This window comes from Budorcas taxicolor, chromosome 10 (genome assembly GCF_023091745.1).
Source record: "Budorcas taxicolor isolate Tak-1 chromosome 10, Takin1.1, whole genome shotgun sequence".
Classification (NCBI taxonomy): Eukaryota; Metazoa; Chordata; class Mammalia; order Artiodactyla; family Bovidae; genus Budorcas; species Budorcas taxicolor.
In genome coordinates, this window is record NC_068919.1 from 23,344,942 (window position 1) to 23,362,713 (window position 17,772).

A 17,772-nucleotide genomic window follows, 5' to 3' on the forward strand; every position below is an offset into this window, starting at 1 on the left:
AAAGTCTGACTCACCACAGGCCTTTATTTTGTCTACTTGTCTTTCTCGGGTCATGAATTACCTGATCACTAATGACCTATGCAGTATCTGAAAGGGACCTGAAAAAAGCAATTCTCATGAAAGGTTTGAGTTGAGCAGAACTGAAGGATAAACAAGTTGACATACATTGGTAATTAATCAGCAGAATAACTTTACCAGCCCATTTAGAACATAATTTAGTATATGCCATGAACCCTTCTTATAATCTATCTACTGGTCATCATTTAGCCTATGCCAACTTTCCTCCATCCAGTGTCTAATGACTCTTTTAAGAAGCTCATAGACCTTCATCTTTTTTAATGAAAGGCAATCTTTTCCAAATACTTAATATATCTCTTATTTACTGGGTCTAGAGCTCTAGTTAGGTTTTCCTGTAAATAAGTTACCTCTAGATCAAACAATAACAGATCAGTCCTTCTGACTTTCAGAATGTATTCCATTGTCTATGTTTTATGAAATTATAACAGGAATAAAACATTTTTGTACAGCTTTCCCATTACTTCAAGCACTGTGAGTTCCCAGACAGCACAAAAGTATTTTGTGGAGTCTTCCAGCTGTAAGGCTGACGTTGAGTCTTACTTATTAGACTTTGAGAAGGATCAGGATATTCAGACCTGCTGCCTCCCAAAGTTGAATCATGCTTCTTAGACCATGTGTCCTAGAGTTGTCCTCACGTCACGTTTTCTATGTCATTGGCCCAAAGAGTTCAGTCTCACTTGTTAGTGGCTCATTATTTTTCTCTTTGTAAAATAAAGTCAATAGAAGCATGCCAGATCTTTCTGTGACACAATGCTATAATGCACTCCTGCCAAACTTGGTATCTACAGGCTGCAGACACTTAGTACCTGTCAATACCACAGAAGCTGGTGACTGAAGTTCTGTATACTGTTACCAGATCATGTAGAATGTAACTGTCAATCTTCCATCTGGTTTCATTGTTTTAATGGAAGAATTAACATAAAATAGTCAAAGGTAAATAGACAAGTAGAAAGGAAAGTACAGACAAGTTCTCTGAAATGGTGCCAGTCCTTTAACTTTAGGACAAGGTAACTAGGGATGCAGGAATAAAAGTGTGCATTTAGTTGAGATGTCTACTCCTCTGTCTCATTTCACCTCGGAGTGCGGACAGGCAGCCGATGCCCTGGTTTGCAATTATTTATAACTAAGTAGAAGAGACCATGGATGCCCACAGCAGCCTAGGCAGTAGCATGATAAAATGAAATATATATATTAACAGAATAATTACAGACATAAATATAAGGAAATTGATACTGATAAATTTTTATCAAAACTCAGAACTTACTCTGATTCACCAGTTTTTACAGGCATTTTTTGATGCATAAGTCTATGAGATTTTATCACATGTGTAGGTTCTTGTAACTGTCACAGAAATCACAATACAGAACTGTCCCATCACTCTAAAAAATGTCCCTTTGCACATGTTCTCACCCCTGCAATCCCTGATCAACCCTGGCAGCAACTGATCTCCTTTTCATTTCTATATTTTTCCTTTTAAGAATGTCATGTAAGTAGAATCACACCTTATGTATGGAATCATTATGGATCATAACCATACTATCCAATGTGTTATACATCAAGTAGCCTTCTGAGATAGACTTTTTTCCACTCAGCATAACACTCTTGAGATCAATCTAGCTGATTGCATGTCTCAGTAGTCTGTTCCTTTTAATCACTACAGACTTTTCCCAACTAAGGATGGTTTGACTTACGCTTATTGACTTTATGGTGGTGAGAAAGCCATTCAGTTGAGAGCACACTTTGAATTCTGATCTTTTGCTGGGCTAGCACCATGCAGCCTGATATTCTCAGGTGATGCTGGGAGTGAGCTGAGCTTCTAGTCAGCCCCAGAATCAGGAGCATAAACAACCTTTCTGCACCCACACAACCTTTCTGTTTTTCACTCTCAGCTCAGCAGTCAATAAATTACATGAGATTTTTCTATACTTTACTGTAAAATAAACTTTGTGTTAGATGATTTTTCCAACTGTAAGTTAATGTAACTGTTGAGCATAATAAAGCTAAAATAAGATGTTCAGAGGGTTAGATGTAGTAAATGCTTTTTTCTCCTTAATACGATATTTTCAACTTACAATGGCTTATTAGAACATAACTCCATCATAAGTTGAGGAAGATCTATAAATAATATGTCTGTTTATCCATCAGCTTACCCACTGAAGATGTTTCCAGTTTGGGGCCGTCACAAATAGAGCTACCATGAATATTCATCTACAGATTTTTGTATGAACAAAAGTTTTTTTTATTTCTCAAGCATCAATACCACAAGTGTGATTGCTGAGTTGTAAGGAAAGTGTTTGTGTAAAAGTTTGTGTGAAACTGATGTACCGTATTCCAGAATGACTGTACCATTCACCCACCAGTAATGCATGAGTGATCCAATTTCTCTGCACCGTTGCCAGAACTTGGTATTGTCAGTACTTTTAGTTTTAGCCTTTATGACAGTTGTGGAGTGCTATCTCATTCTGTCTCTAATTTACATTCCCTAACGGCTATTGATGTTGAACATTTGCTCATATACTTATTTATATGCTTTTATCCCTACTACATATCCTCTTTGGTAAAGTGCCTGTGTTAGTCTTTAGTTCATTTTTCAACTGGATTGTTTGTTTTCTTCCTGCTGAGTTTAGGAGTCCATTGTATTCTGAATACCACTCTTTTGATGGAAATATAGTCTGCAAACATTTCCTGCCATTCAGTGGTTTGTATTTTTCATTCTGTTAATAATAACTTTCACAGAGCATCGTTTTTCATTTTAATGAAATCTAAGTTTTTTTTATGGATTGTGCTTTTAGTGTCATGTCAAAAATCTTTTTGCCTAACTGTACATTATAAAGATTTTCTCTTATGGTTTCTTCTAAAATATTTATAGTTTTACATTTGAATGTATGATCCATTTGAGACTGAATTCAATGTTTTGTATAAGGTGTGAGATTTAGGCCAAGTTCCAATTATTTGCATATTAATATCCACTTGTCGCAGTATCATTTGCTGATAAAACTGTTCTCTGTTGAATTGTCTTTGCACCTTTGTCAAAAAAATCAATTTTCTCCACTTGTATGGGTTGACTTCTATATTCTTACTCAGTGACATGAACTTGCCAATGATTTTTTAATTATCCTTTTAGCATCTGTACTATGGTTTACTTTTTCATTCTTTATATTCATAATTTATGCTTTTTCTCTTTTTCCCTTGATACTTCTACCTAGAAACAGATCAGTTTTATTAATCAGCTTTCTCCTTGTGTGAGTCTACTACTATAGTATTACCCAGTGGCAAAAATTTATTAATAATATTGCTTAATTACCATTTTCACACTGCATATGATTTTCTCATGTGTATAATTCATATTTTCTTTTATTATATTGATAATTTCCTTGATAATTCTAGCTAGGAATAGATCAATGATATTAATCATTTTAAGAAAAGTAACTATATTTAATGATTATTTCTATTGTTTGCTTTAGAGTTCACCAATATGAATTTTTAATTTTACCTTTCTTCTAGATATATTGGGTTTTATATTTCTTTTTCTATCTTCTTTTGTTGAAAGGTTAGATAATTTTTTTCAACCTTTTTTCTTTGGTAATAAAAGTACTTAAAAGAGATAAATTTCCTTCTATGTATTATTTTAGCTGTGCCTCATGCATATGTCAGAGAAGGTAATGGCACCCCACTCCAGTCTTCTTGCCTGGAGAATCCCAGGGACGGGGGAACCTGGTGGGCTGCTGTCTATGGGGTCGCACAGAGTCGGACGTGACTGAAGCGACTTAGCCGCAGCAGCAGCAGCAGCAGCAGCAGCATACATATGTATATGCTTGTGTTCTCTCTATATTTTCTTTCAAATACTTTTTAACAGTCATTGTAACTGCTTCTTAAACATACATATGAGTTGTTTTAAATTTAGTCCCTAAATTCCAAGTGTTTGGGAGTTTTTAGAGACATTTTTTCACAATTGATTTTCTCTATCAATTCCAATTTGGTGAAAGAATAAATTCTGTATAATTTCAGTTTCCTTATATTAGGACTTTTTATGCACAAACATGTATATGTGTATATTTCATCTGCACAGCAGGGTGTGTCTGGAGCCTCGGCTGCAGGTTTGGGTACAGGCTGCAGGTGTCTGGGGAGCACTGTGCACTTGCTGCACAGAAGTAGGTGGCTGAGTCTCCAGGCTGGGAAGTTGCAATGTGCAATGAGAGCTGTTTGGCACTTTTATTGAGGAAAACTGTGAGTCTTCCATCTTCCATTTCATTCATAACCGAACGTATGGCTATCAAGAGTGCAGGGCCTTTACCAGGATATTGCCGGTACCATGGGAAGTAGTCAAACAAACTGTTCTCATAACTACAGTTCAGAATGGAAATCTCTCCTTCCTTGACTGTCAAAGATTGAGGGCTCTGTTTCACCTGCTCTTGGCTGCCTTTTTCCTTCTGTTGTCCGCTCACCCCTGTTTAAAGAGATAAAAAGTCATTAGGCCCACAAACTGATATTTCCTTAAGTTTCTATCTGCATGAATTTGTCCATACTCCAATTTTCTCACTCCCCCAAATTAATGAGATATCCTAGGGTTTCTCCATCATAACTCACCGTCTACTTGAAGACACAGAATTAAGAATGATGCTCCCAGCATCTTGTCCATTGTTCCTGGCACCAAAGTTCAATGACAGCTCAGGTTCTTCTTCTGGTCTCCTCACCCAGCTAGAACTCTGACTTAAGGTTCGCATCGGCTTTAATTCTTTCAAGAGGCCCCACCTTCTCACAAGTACTTTCAACTAAAGCTACTTTTTTCAAAACAAGCACTTCCCTATTTTCTCTGTCTTAGACTTGCTCAAAATTACTGTCATTGAAAAGCAGAAATCCCCTCCTTACACATGGAATATGCTTAGTTTAGAAGTTCTCTCCCCTTTCTTCACATTTCCAAGAAGGTTAAAAATCATGTATCAGGACAACTTGATATCTTAACAGGGATTACATTATTTTACAAGGGAGAAGAGAGGGACTCCCATGAAATCACAAGATGAGCTTTTCTCTCTCTTTTTTTAATTACAAATACAAATTAAAGTCTATTGAAGATATCAGTTCAGTTTAGTCACTCAGTCATGTACTACTCTTTGCGACCCCATGGACTGCAGCACACCAGGCCTCACTGTCCATTACCAACTTTCAGAGTTCACTCAAACTCATGTCCATTAAGCCAGTGATGCCATCCAACCATCTCATTATCTGTTGTCCCCTTCTCCTCCTGCCTTCAATCTTTCCTGGCATGAGTCTTTTCCATTGAGTCAGTTCTTCTCATCAGGCGGCCAAAGTATTGGAGTTTCAGCTTCAACATCAGTCCTTCCAATGAATATTCAGGACTGATTTCCTTTAGGATGGAGTGGTTGGATCTCCTTGCAGTCCGAGGGACTCTCAAGAGTCTTCTCCAACTCTACAGTTCAAGAGCATCAATTATTTGGTGCTCAGCCTTCTTCACAGTCCAACTGTCACATCCATACATGACTACTGGAAAAACGATAGCCTTGACTAGATGGACCTTAGTCGGCAAAGTAATGTCTCTGCCTTTTAAAATGCTGTCTAGATTGGTCATAACTTTTCTTCCAAGGAGCAAGCATCTTTTAATTTCATGGCTGCAGTCACCATCTGCAGTGATTTGGGAGCCCCCCAAAATAAAGTCTGCTGCTGTTTCCACTCTTTCCCCATCTATTGCCCCATCTATTTGTAAAGTTAAAATAAATAAGGAGCACATGTTTTAGAAGCCCAGAATTTTGTCTCTGTATTTGATGTCATCTCAAATTCAATCAAAGAAAATATCATTACAGTCCAACAGGAGAAATAATAAAAGTTCTCATTCTTCAGTCTAATCCCATCTACCCCAACATTCTAAGGGGAAATTTTATTGTTTGTTAGACTTCTGATATGTTTTCTTTTTCATTTATTCATTCATGAATGCATCTCAATATATATTTAATGAGTGCTGCTAAGTGACTACTTAATATTCAATACTTGGATCTCAAGAAGGAAAGAGACAGTTCCCATCTTCAGTTAACTGAGGCCCAATACTCAAGTACAGTCAGAAAAAAGCTACTAAGGAGAAATGTGTATCTCTAAGATATGACAAAGAAAAAAGTAATAAACTCTGCTTCTCAACTCAGCCAGATAACAGTTTTAATGGAGGTGATACTTGAACTGGAACTTACACCACTACTACATTTCCCATAAAGATGGAGGACTGAACTCCAGGCACAGATTAACTAAGCGTGGTATACATTTATATTAGAGAAGCTAAATGTGGCCATATGCTCGAGGACAACATGTATCATTAAGAGAAGTGTTGATTTTCAAAGCCATATTTTCAAAGTATTAGACTACAGTATACATAGATACTACCTAGGTAGATGGATGAATAGATAGAAACATACATACATTCATACATGATTGATAGATGTAAACAGAACCATAATAGGAGATAATAATTTAGTAGATTTTTAAGGGATCCTTTATGGCTACTTGAAGAATATGTGTTTGTGGGACAAGCATTACAGTAATCTCCAAAGCAGCATTGCCCCTTTGTGGCCATAGTTAGAAGTTACGCTGAAAAAATGTATATAGCTTCTTAAAAATTCATTTCATCACCTATGAACATCTATCAGAGCACTGAAATAAGTAACCAAGTCTTCATCTTGAACCAGTGATTTCTTGAGACAGGAGGAGATTTTGCCTTGTTGAAATATTGACCCTCAGACTGAATCAGTGTAAGGAGTGGTCTTTTTTCCCATAATGTCAACATCAAATCAAGAAGAGCCCTTTATACTGAAGAGACCATGTCTTTAAATAGATTCTAAATTAGAAAATTGTGTTATATATTTTGCCCACACTTAATACTGCTGTCTTTTTATTTTTTGTCTGCACACTGATGACATGAGTTTAGCTTGTTTTTGGTTTTGCACTATTTATTGAATCTATTATTGAGACAACAACTGTAAAGAAATATTTAAGACCCCAACAGAATGAAACAATAAGCAAGTGAACTAGAACTATTCTAAAAAGACCCTTTGTAATCCTACATCATGATCATCTAGGATTTATTCCAGGTATGCGAGGATGATTCAGTATCCTCAGATCAATCAATGTGATATACCACAACAACAGGATGAAAGATAAAAACCACATAATTACTTCAGTAGATGCAGAAAAAGCATTTGACAAAATTCGATATCCACACATGATAAAAGCTCTCAATAAACTTGATATGGGGAAAATGTACTTCAAAATAATGAAGGTTATTTAAGACAAACCAACAGCTAACATCACAATCAATTGTTTTAAAAAATGAAAGCTTTTTCTCTAAGACCTTAAACAAGACAAGTCTGCAAATCTCACCAATTCTATTTAACATAGTACTGGGAGTCCTAGCCATAGCAATCAGATATGAGAAAGAAAGAAAAGGCATCCAAGTGTGAAGAAAGAAACTGCCACTATTTGCAAATGACATGATGTTGTGTATAGAAAATTGTAAGGTACCATCAAAAATCTATTAGGATAAATAAATGAAAGTAAAGCTCAGTAAAGTGGCAGAGTATGAAATGAATATATAGAAATCTTTTGCATTTCTATATAATAATAATGAATTATAAGAAAAAGAATTTAAGAAAACATCCAATTTACAATTGAATCTAAGACAATAAAATAATTAGCAATAATTACAACAAAGGAATTGAAAGACCTGTACTTTGAGAACTGTAAGAATTGATAAAAATGATTGAAGACAATACAAATAAATAGAAAGATATCTCGTGTTCATGGACTGGAAGAGTTAATATTGCTAAAATATCCATACACCCAAAGCAATCTACAGATTCAATGCAATCCTCATCAAGTTACCCATGGCATTTTTCATAGAACTAGAAAAAATAATCCTAAAATTTGTATGGAACCATAGAAGACCTCAACAGCCAAAGCAATTTTGAGAAAAAAGGAGAAAAGTTGAAAATACTACACTCTCTGATGTGAAAATATGCTACACAGTCACAGTAATCCAAAATTGTATGGTACTGGCACAAAAACAGACATAGATAAATGGGATAAAATAGAACCAAAATAAACCCATGCACTTATGATCAATCAATCTATGACAAAAGAGGCAAGAATATACAGTGGGGGCAAAGACAGATTCTTCAATAAGTAGGTTTTGAACAAACTGAACAGCTACATGTAAAAGAATGAAACTAGAAATTTTTCTCACAGCATGAATAAAAATAATTCAAAATGTTTTAAAGACTAAAATGTAACAGCTGAAATCATAAAACTCCTAAAAGAAAATATAGACAGTATGCTCTGTGACATTCATCTTTATAATATTTTTTATAATCAAACTAAACTCTTGCACAGAGAAGAAAACCATTAACACAAAGAAAAGGAAATCTGAAAAGGAAAAGATATTTGCAAGCAACATGTTGACAAGAATTTAATATCCAAAATATATAAAGAATTTATGCATTTAATATCAAAAACATAATCTTATTTTAATTTAGGCAGAGGACTTGTTTTACCAAAAAAGGTATACAGATGGCCAACAGGCACATGAAAAGATGCTCAATATCTTTAGTCATCAGTAAAACGCAAATCAGAAAAACAAATGAGCAAATCACCTTACTAGGGCTGTCATCAAAAAGGCAAGAAATAACAAGAGTTGATGAGGATGTGGAGAACAGGGAATCTTTGTGCACTGTTGGTAGTAATATAAACTGGTACAGCCTCTGTGGAAAGCAGTATGGAGATTCTCCCCGCTCTGCTCTCCCCAGATTAAAAGTGGAATGATGCCTGCGACCTGGAGGCTTATCCTTCCGCAGTTGCTCGGAAAGGAGGCAGCACCTTTTGGGGGGAGAGATAGAGACTGGGATCCTATCTTGGTGGCTGTAGTGGGAAAGATAACAGCAAACTGACTGACAATTTTTTAAAAAAAAAATTAAAAATAGAACTACTCCATGATCCAGAACTTCCACTCCCGGGTGTTTATCCAAAGAGAACAAAAGAGATAGTTCAAAATATATAGTCGCCCCAGTGCTCACAGAAACATTATTTACGATAGTGAAGATACTGAAGACATCTCTGTGCTCATTCGTATTGTAGATGAATGGATAAAGAAGAGATAGATGATAGACAGATAGATAGAGCCATATAGATAGAAATAGTGAAATATCACCATAAAAAAGTAAAATCTTGCCATTTGGGACAACATGGATAGACCCAGAGGGTATTATACTTATTGAAATAAGTCAGAGTGAGACAAATAAACCGTATGTTTTAATACATATATGTGGAATCTGAAAAACAAAACAAACAAATATAACAAAAGAGAAACAGACTCACAGACACAATGAAACAACTAGTGGTCACTGGATGGGAGAGGAGTGAGTGTGGGAGTGAACTAGGTGGAAAGAATTAAGAGGCACACATTCTCAGTTATAAAATAAATTATGTTTGTAATGTACACCAAAGGAAATATGATCAAATTTTATAATAATTTTGTATGGCATGTAATTTATCAAAAATATCAAATGACTATGCTGTACATCTGAAATTAATATAGTATTGTAAGTCAACTATGTTTCCATTTTAAAAGTTTTTTTTTTTTTTTTTAGACTATCGGAGAAACTTAAATTAATCCATTTCTAAAGTGTTTTTTCTGTGTGTGTGTATTTAGGCCATTATAAATTTCTTTTTTTTTAATTTTATTTTTACTTTATTTTACTTTACAATAGTGTATTGGTTTTGCCATACAATTTTAAAAGTTTTAATTAGATTAAAATGTGGCAAAGTAGACTTTGGGTGTGGGATTAGTTGCAGGATCTTGATATGAATTATTCTGGATTATCTGGGTAGGTCCTATACATAACCATGCATCCTTTGCTGAGATGAAAAAAAAAAAAAAGACTATCAGATATTTCTCTAGAAAGATGAGTTTATTTGGGATCAGCAAAGGATTGCAATTTGGGGTCTGCAACCATGGCAACCTTCATGCAAGCCCCCACAGGATGAGAGAAGAACAGTCTTATAGAGAAGAAAACAAGTTGGGAGGGCTACTGCAAACAGACATTTACATTTGTTTTTATTGGGATGTTCCTGGTGGTCCAGTGCTTAAGAATCTGCCTTCCAATGCAGGGGATGTGGTTCAATCCCTGGTAGGCAACTAAGGCAACTAAGCCCGTGTGCCTTAACTAGAGAGCCCATGTGCTGCAACTACTGAGCCCATGCACTCTAGAGACAGTGCTCGCAACAAGAGGGGCCCCTGCACACACACACACACACACACACACACACGCACACGCACACAAAGTGAACAGAGACCATGGTTTTTTACTGGCCCAGTGTTTGGCTGGAAAAGAGGTGGCATCTTTCTTCTGCCCTTTAATCCTGTTATCTTCCCAGAGTATGAGAGCTCTCCCACTCTCCCAACTCTATTAAATGAGTTTCTGTTTATTTACTTATTTCCTACACCTTAGAAGCAGAAGAGTATTTGACTCCAGAAGAGAAAGGAGCTGAGGTGGTAGAAGTAAGAGGCTGCAGTGATTCAAGGAAGGGCTATGACCCAATGAATCAAGTGACCTCCAGAAGCTAGAAAAATGCAAGGAAATGGATTTTTCCTTAAACCCTCTAGAAGGAATCAACCAGCCAAGATCATGACTGTAACCAGTGAAATTGATTTCATACTTCTTCAACCCAGAATTATAACAGAATTCATTTTTTTAACTTATCAAGTTCATATAAAACATTGAGCAAACATTTTTTGTTTGCTTTCCACAGTGGTAGGATGGCATGTAAATATTTGCAGTGTCTGTTGGAACACTTCATGGTGAGACAGATGTGAACATTCTGGAGAAGGCAACTAAGCTGGATAATATCTTTATTGGAGTGATTTCACTTAATTCCTTTCACTTTTTAACATTTTTGAATTTAGCAAGCATGCTCTGTCATTCAGTCATGTCCAACTCTTTGAGACCCCATGGACTGTTAGGCTGCCAGGCTTTTCTGTCTATGAGATTTTCCCAGTATTTCCCAAGAATACTGGAATGGGTTACCATTTCCTCCAGAGGATCTTCCCCACCCAGGGACCAAACCCATGTCTGCGTCTCCTGCATTGGTAAGCAGATTCTTTACCACTGAGCCACCTGGGAAGATGTGGTTAAATATTTATTTTAATTCTATCCTCTTATCAACTACTCTGCTGGTTCCCAGTTAGAAGTTTCTAGTGCAGAAGGAGACACAGAATGAGAAGGGAAGATAAAGACCAAAGTCCATAATCTGTAGGGCCAAAAAGTATCTGTGGTTAAAACTGTACTGATGTAGGTGAGTAACATTAAGCACTGCAAACGCCCTGTGGTGGCCTCACGGTGTGACTGTGGTTGGAGGAGGGGCTGAGCCCGTGGAGGGTTTGTGTAGAGGCTGCAGGAGCCTGGGGAGCACTGTGCTGCGCAGCACAGAAGTAAGTGCCCGAGTCTGTGGTCTGCGAAGAGGAAATGTGCAGGGAGCTGCGGCGTTCTGTAGGGACTGTTGTGGCGTTTAATCTTCCATCTCGCTTTGTCCCTGAAGGAATGTAAAACAGGTGGATGAGGCGGCCCCCAGGGTTCTGAAGATACCACTGCACATTGTCTGCCAAGGTGGAGAAATTACACCACAGAGTGGAGCTGGCTCCCTCCTGGAGACTCAGGGCTGGGGGACTCTGCCCCACATCCATCCCTCTCACACCTGATGAGAAGGAGAGAAACAGTCACAGGTGAGGATCACAGAGCTCCTGCAAAACCCGGAAAGTACACCCCCAGCCCCATAAGGGTAGAAAGCCTGCAGGACTTGTCAGCTCCTTTCCCTCCTTCAACAAAAGAGAAGCTGCTCATTCCTTCAGATTCCCCTGTGGGGCAGCCCCAACTCACAGCAAACCTGGGCAAACAAAAGCCCCAGCACAGTGTCCACTAGCCTTTTCATGACTCTGTCTTGTTTCTGGGAAATATTCACAAGATACATAGCAAACCCTGGGTGGTGAGTGTCATGACTTGTCTGGATGATTCAGCTCCTGCAACCAATCAGCTCAGCCAAGAAACCCTGCTCAGCTGACACTCTGTGACAGGAAGCCCCACCCTTTGGTCTCAACTGAACTAAAAACAGGTTAAAGAGGGTGAGAGTGGAGGAAAAAGGTGACATTCAATGTTTTATACATAATTTTGAACTTGTGAAATGACATTCATATTTTCTCCTGATATATATTAATAAATAAATCTTAGGCAATAAAAGTGGAAAAAAGTCAGAAAAAGCTGGTATCTATACTTCAAAATTTTCCATCTAACCTTTTGTTTATGACTCCCTGTTTGATCCAGGGGACTTTCCTGAGAGCTGTGGATAAAGATAACAACATAGATAAAGATAATAACAATCAATACAAATACAGCTATTTTGCATTGTGGTCATAAATGTCTAGTGCTTGAATCAAGGAATAAGGCAGAGCTATTATTGAAAGGAATATTCATCAAAAAGCATGCTTCTTATATGACGATAATGATTTAGCTTTTCTTCACACAAAATTATTCTCCTTTATTATTACTAATCCCCATTTGAAAGAGTTTTTCAGGGGATGGAGTGGTAAAGAATATACTTGCCAATGCAGGGGACGAAAGAGATGGGGGTTTGATCCCTGGGTCGGGAAGATCCCCTGAAGGAAATGGCAACCAGCTCCAGTATTCTTGCTTGGAAAATCCCATGGCCAGGGGAGCCTGGTGGGCTATAGTCCACAGGATGGCAAACAGCAAGACCCGGCTGAGCACTCGAAACCTCAGGATGAGTTTCAGAGGCAGGAGATAGACGGGCCCCTGGGCTAGACAGCTGGCATGTGTCAAGCAGAGTAAAATTCAAGCTTTGTTTTCCCTACACACTCCAAGCGCTGAGGGAAGGACCAATTCTACCTGTTAGAACTGTTCCTTTGACTTTCTTTTCGTTGCTTTTGTTATTATAATCGTGCATAATGGACTTCCTCAGAGAATCAGCCCCTCTGCCTGACTGCTCAAGTGCTTTTTGTTCATGACCTGTCCACCTGTGGATGGTAGGAAAGAAGAAATTGATACATCCCCTGCCTGAGGCTTGCCATTCCAGGAGATGTTTACAAGATCAAGTTTGCCTCTTCAACGTGTTTCCTCACCTTCCCCTTCCCTGTTCTGTAAAAGAACCTGGCGTCCAGACCCGGACAGGATGACTACTTGGGACATTAGTCTGCCATCTTCTTGGTCAGCCAGCTTTCCGAATGAAGGCCTTGCCCCAACGCCCCGGCTCTCAGAGTCATTAACCTGCCATGCTAATTAGCCTGTCAAAGGGAGCTCAGCCTCAGTATCTAAGACAATTAACAGCAGGAGCTGAGCTCTGCTAGAGTAAAAAAGTGACCACTTCTGAGGTCAAAAGGTCAAGGAAAACTGCACAGGCACAGAAAGACTCCTTGGAGCTCAAAAAGGAGGTGGTACCACTTCATAACAGATGATGCCAAGCAGCCCACACAGCTCTGTGCTGGAGTCCATCCTTGTGAAGAGATGCACATTCATCACTCAGGAGTTCCCTGAAACAGGTCTCCTGTAGGAAAAGGAGAGAGATATCCAACCAAGAATAAACACAGGCCCAGAAGAACTGCCCCGTAAAGATGATTTAACCACCTCTTCACGGCTCTCCTCATCTTCCTCCTTGTTAAGGAGGATGCCCTGTGTCTCCTGCATTGGCAGGCAGATTCTTCACCACTGCACCACCTGGGAAGCCTATTATTGGGGACTGATGAATAAAAGAAGCCTTCTTTTGTTTCACACTATATTGTCTTTGGAAAGGTCACCCATATACATCCTTAAGTGCCAGCAGTGATTAGCTGCACCAGTCCCAAATGCTTTAGTCAAAGAGTTGAAGTCCTTTAAGGAAAGAAAATGCTTAGGATACTAGCAAAATAGTCTGGAGATAATGCAGTTAGAAATAAGCCATTGTCCTGGGTTTTTTTGTTTGCTTGAGAGATGAGATTAATATTGTAAAGCAAATTCTCTGACTTATGTTGTATCAAGTCACATGGCCAACCTCAAGCTATTATATTTCAGCCCATCACTATTCCAAATGACACGGGAGTAAGTAACTTTCTCCAGCTTGTTGAAAATTCTACGGCCTCATTTTCTCTAGAGTTCTGATTCTAGAGGACAAAAACGCCAAATTTCAGAAAACAGGAGTCTTTCCTTTGTAAAATGATAAATAAAAAAGACTAGAAAAGACAAGAAAAAATGAAGAAAAGAAAAATCTAAGATGCCCATGGGAACCAAACACTTCCAGGATTCTGTATTGCCTGTACTGTTTGCCTTCACAGAGCATGCCAACTTCCTAAACATAACAAAGATTGAGCTACGGTGTCCCAGGAGGTTTGTGTTCAGCTCCTCCTGCAGTCCCAGGCACTGTGTCACTCAGCGCACAGAAGTACTTGGCCGAGTCTTTCCAATGAGCTGGCATTTTCCTCAGGTGGAAGGACTTCTCACTCCTCCTAAATTCAGCCTCAAAACCTTTGATGCCCGAAACAAGACTGTCTCCAGACTCGTACTTCAGGAGAAGCTGGAGTCCTTGGTTGGGGTACTGCGCGTACCAGGAGAGGTATGGTGAACCAGAAGATGAGCAGTTGCACTTGAGCTCCAGACGGGCTCCTTCAGAGACAGTGATGTGGTCATCAGGCTGGGTCACTGACTGGGCTCCAGCTCCTGCTGAAACATCAATGCTGAATCAGTGAACTCAGCTAAAACAAAAAGTCTCTCTTCAACACGGAGCAATATTCCACGTGTGGACAAAGGAGAAAAATGGAGTAGTACTCACTGAGAAACAGGAGCATCTCAAGCATCAAGGTGAACACCAGGGTCATAGTGGAGCAGTGAAGTGGCAGTGAGCTCCTTTCTAACAGGTTCCCCACAAATAAGCCCGAAGACTGGCTGACTTGAACCCAGGTTTCTCTGAATAAGAATGACAAAGGATTTATATTTCTTCTGATGGAGGTTGTAGGGAGGTTTTTAGGAAGAGAAGCTGTCTTAACCAAATGCCTACCTCTGGTGTCTGAGATGCTTTAAGTCTCACTGTGTGAAAAATGGTCAGAATATCTCTTTAAACCATTGGGATTTTCTGAGGTTCTTCTGGTCTTTTACAGAAAAGCAATTTCCAATTTAAGCAGCAGTGCCCTCCAGAGGCCAAATAGAGAACTATGGAGAAGTTCACTGTTTTCATTAACATGCCCCACCTTTTACTGCCTTTCTGTGGTTGAATTTCAAAGCATTATGATTATGTACAGAAGAGGATTTATATGTTGTCAGCCTTGAACTGTATTAAATTTGGGTTTAAAAAAAAACACAGAATTGTGGTTTTAAAATTCCCTGTGTTACTGGATAGCACAGGGAACTATATTCAATATCCAGGGGTAAACCATAATGGAAAAGAAAATAAAAAAGAAAGTCTATATATGTATAACTCAGTCACTTTGCTGTACAGAAGAAATTAGCATAACATTGTCAGTCAGCTATCCTTCAACTTTTAAGTGTTGAATACAAAATAATTTTTAGAATGAAACATAAAATCACAATGTTACGATTTTTTTAGTTTCCAGATTTAACTATGCACCAGAAGGAAATAATCCAATATATTTCAACTGCAGAAAGAGAAGGGCCATTAATCCAGAAGCCTTCACTAGTAAAGACAAAATTGAGACATTCTCAGATGAAGGAAAACTAAGAAAGTGGTCACCAGAAGACCTATCCTTATAATGTCTAAAGGAAGCTCTATAAATAGAAATAAAATTATAAAGGAAGGAGTCTTGAAACAACAAGAAGGAATAAAGAATACAATAAGCAAAAGTATGGATAAATACAGTAGACTTCAGTTATATTTGGTGAAAATATAGCATACTATATATGTTATATAATAATATAATATAATTATATATCTGGAAATAATTATAACATTGTCTAATGAGGCTCTAAACACACATGGAGGGAATACTAAAGAAAATTATTTTATGAATGGGGAGAATAAATAGGTGTAGAGATAGGCAATATTTATACACTTAATTCAAATAGATAAGATAATATTACCAATAGACTATGTTATGTATAATGCAATAACTGGAGCAACCATATAAAAACATCTATACAATAAGACACGTCTAAACACTATAGGAGCTTCCCTTGTGACTCAGACCGTAAAAGAATCTTCCTACAATGCAGGAGACCGGGTTCAGTCCCTGGGTTGACAAGATGCCTGCCGGGGTCCAGCCCCAGTGGATCCAGGGTGATTCGAAGGTGGGGGGATGGAGCCGGCGTCTTTGGAAAAATACATATTTAATCACAGATATAGAGAGATTAGAAATGGATAGTGTAGTAGGAAGATTAGTGGAGAAAAGGAGGCTGAATAACTTGGATTACATGGAATAGCATCCATGCTCCAGATGGGAATTCAGCCAGAAAAATGGGAGCAAGAAAGAAGCAACATGGGGGAATCAGTCTTTCCGGAAACTGATCCGATTTCTTTATTTTTGGGTTTGCTTATATACCTTTTGTTGCACATAGGGATGAATACAGAGTCACGCGGGGGTCAGCAGTCCTGACCTTTATCAAAATCAGGTGCTTCACATAAATGTATAAAAAAGGGTCTTAGGGATATTACATCATCTTCTGGCCATGAGTGAGATCTGCTGACATTTTATGATCCTTTCTTTCTGATAACCAAAAAACTTATTTTTCCCAAGTGTGTTTTTTCTCAAACCAGGCACCACCCTCCAAATAAAGCTGCATTCCTATAGGGTGAGGGTGTAGTGAGTTACAATCAAGAAAGGAATTTATTTAACCCAAGGTTAACAGGGTTAATCTTAAAGGTTAATACTTATTTCTCCTATATGTTAGTTATATTCATTAGAAGGGTAGGGAACATGGAGATTTAGCAGCAAACATCAGCCCAACAAATGAAAATCCTTTCACCAATGCTCCCCTTAAGATCTATTTAGTCTTAAGATATGATAAAGTTACATTCTTACATAGCAAGGACACAGTGATTTATAACAAAGTACAGTGATCTATTACAAAAGAGAAAATCCATTAGCTCAAAAAGTCTAGTATTGCTAACATCAAAAACTACTGTATTTCCTTTTCTATATTCCAAATACATTGATTAATATATTCCCAAGTGCCTAAGGATATGGAGGCCTGGCGGCAATCATTGACTCAACAAGAAGAAAAAGCCCTATGCTAATTAAGACTCTCAAAATACTCCAAAACTCTGTGCTGTTTATGGTTAAGAGGTAGTAAACAATCATGTGGCAGGAGTATGGATAATCCTGTCACACAAGCTAGTCTGTCAGCAGAGAGGTTTGACCTGAGACATCCTTGTCCCACCCAGAGCAGGGAATTAGCAGCAATTATTGACACAACAAATGAAAAAACCCTGCACCAATATAATTCCTAACCAACCCATTATACTAATAATTTCTAACTCCCCAAAATAATTTGCCTTTAGGAAGTCTAAAACATCTCGTGCCTCTCAGATTGGGAGGCTGTAAATCACATGTGGCCGGACTAACCTATACAGGTGGGCTAGATAACCTTCAGAGCAGTCCGTAAGCTGAAACACTCTTGTCATGCCCAAGAATTTTTATTGCCTTGGAGCTGC

General features: G+C 38.2%; 1 pseudogene and 2 gene segments (V, D, J or C); all 3 read right to left on the reverse strand.

Annotated features, from left to right (window-relative positions):
* Positions 1-4,106: 4,106 nt before the first annotated feature.
* On the reverse strand, positions 4,107-4,717 carry LOC128054701 (T cell receptor alpha variable 23/delta variable 6-like). The segment is given in 2 exon segments: positions 4,107-4,525; positions 4,666-4,717. Coding segments are annotated over 2 exon segments (471 nt in total).
* A 6,717-nt stretch (positions 4,718-11,434) lies between these two features.
* Positions 11,435-12,057, reverse strand: LOC128054702 (T cell receptor alpha variable 22-like). The segment is given in 2 exon segments: positions 11,435-11,823; positions 12,006-12,057. Coding segments are annotated over 2 exon segments (441 nt in total).
* Positions 12,058-14,481: 2,424 nt separating this feature from the next.
* On the reverse strand, positions 14,482-14,986 carry LOC128054703 (T cell receptor alpha variable 8-3-like; annotated as a pseudogene).
* Between the last annotated feature and the right edge of the window lie 2,786 nt (positions 14,987-17,772).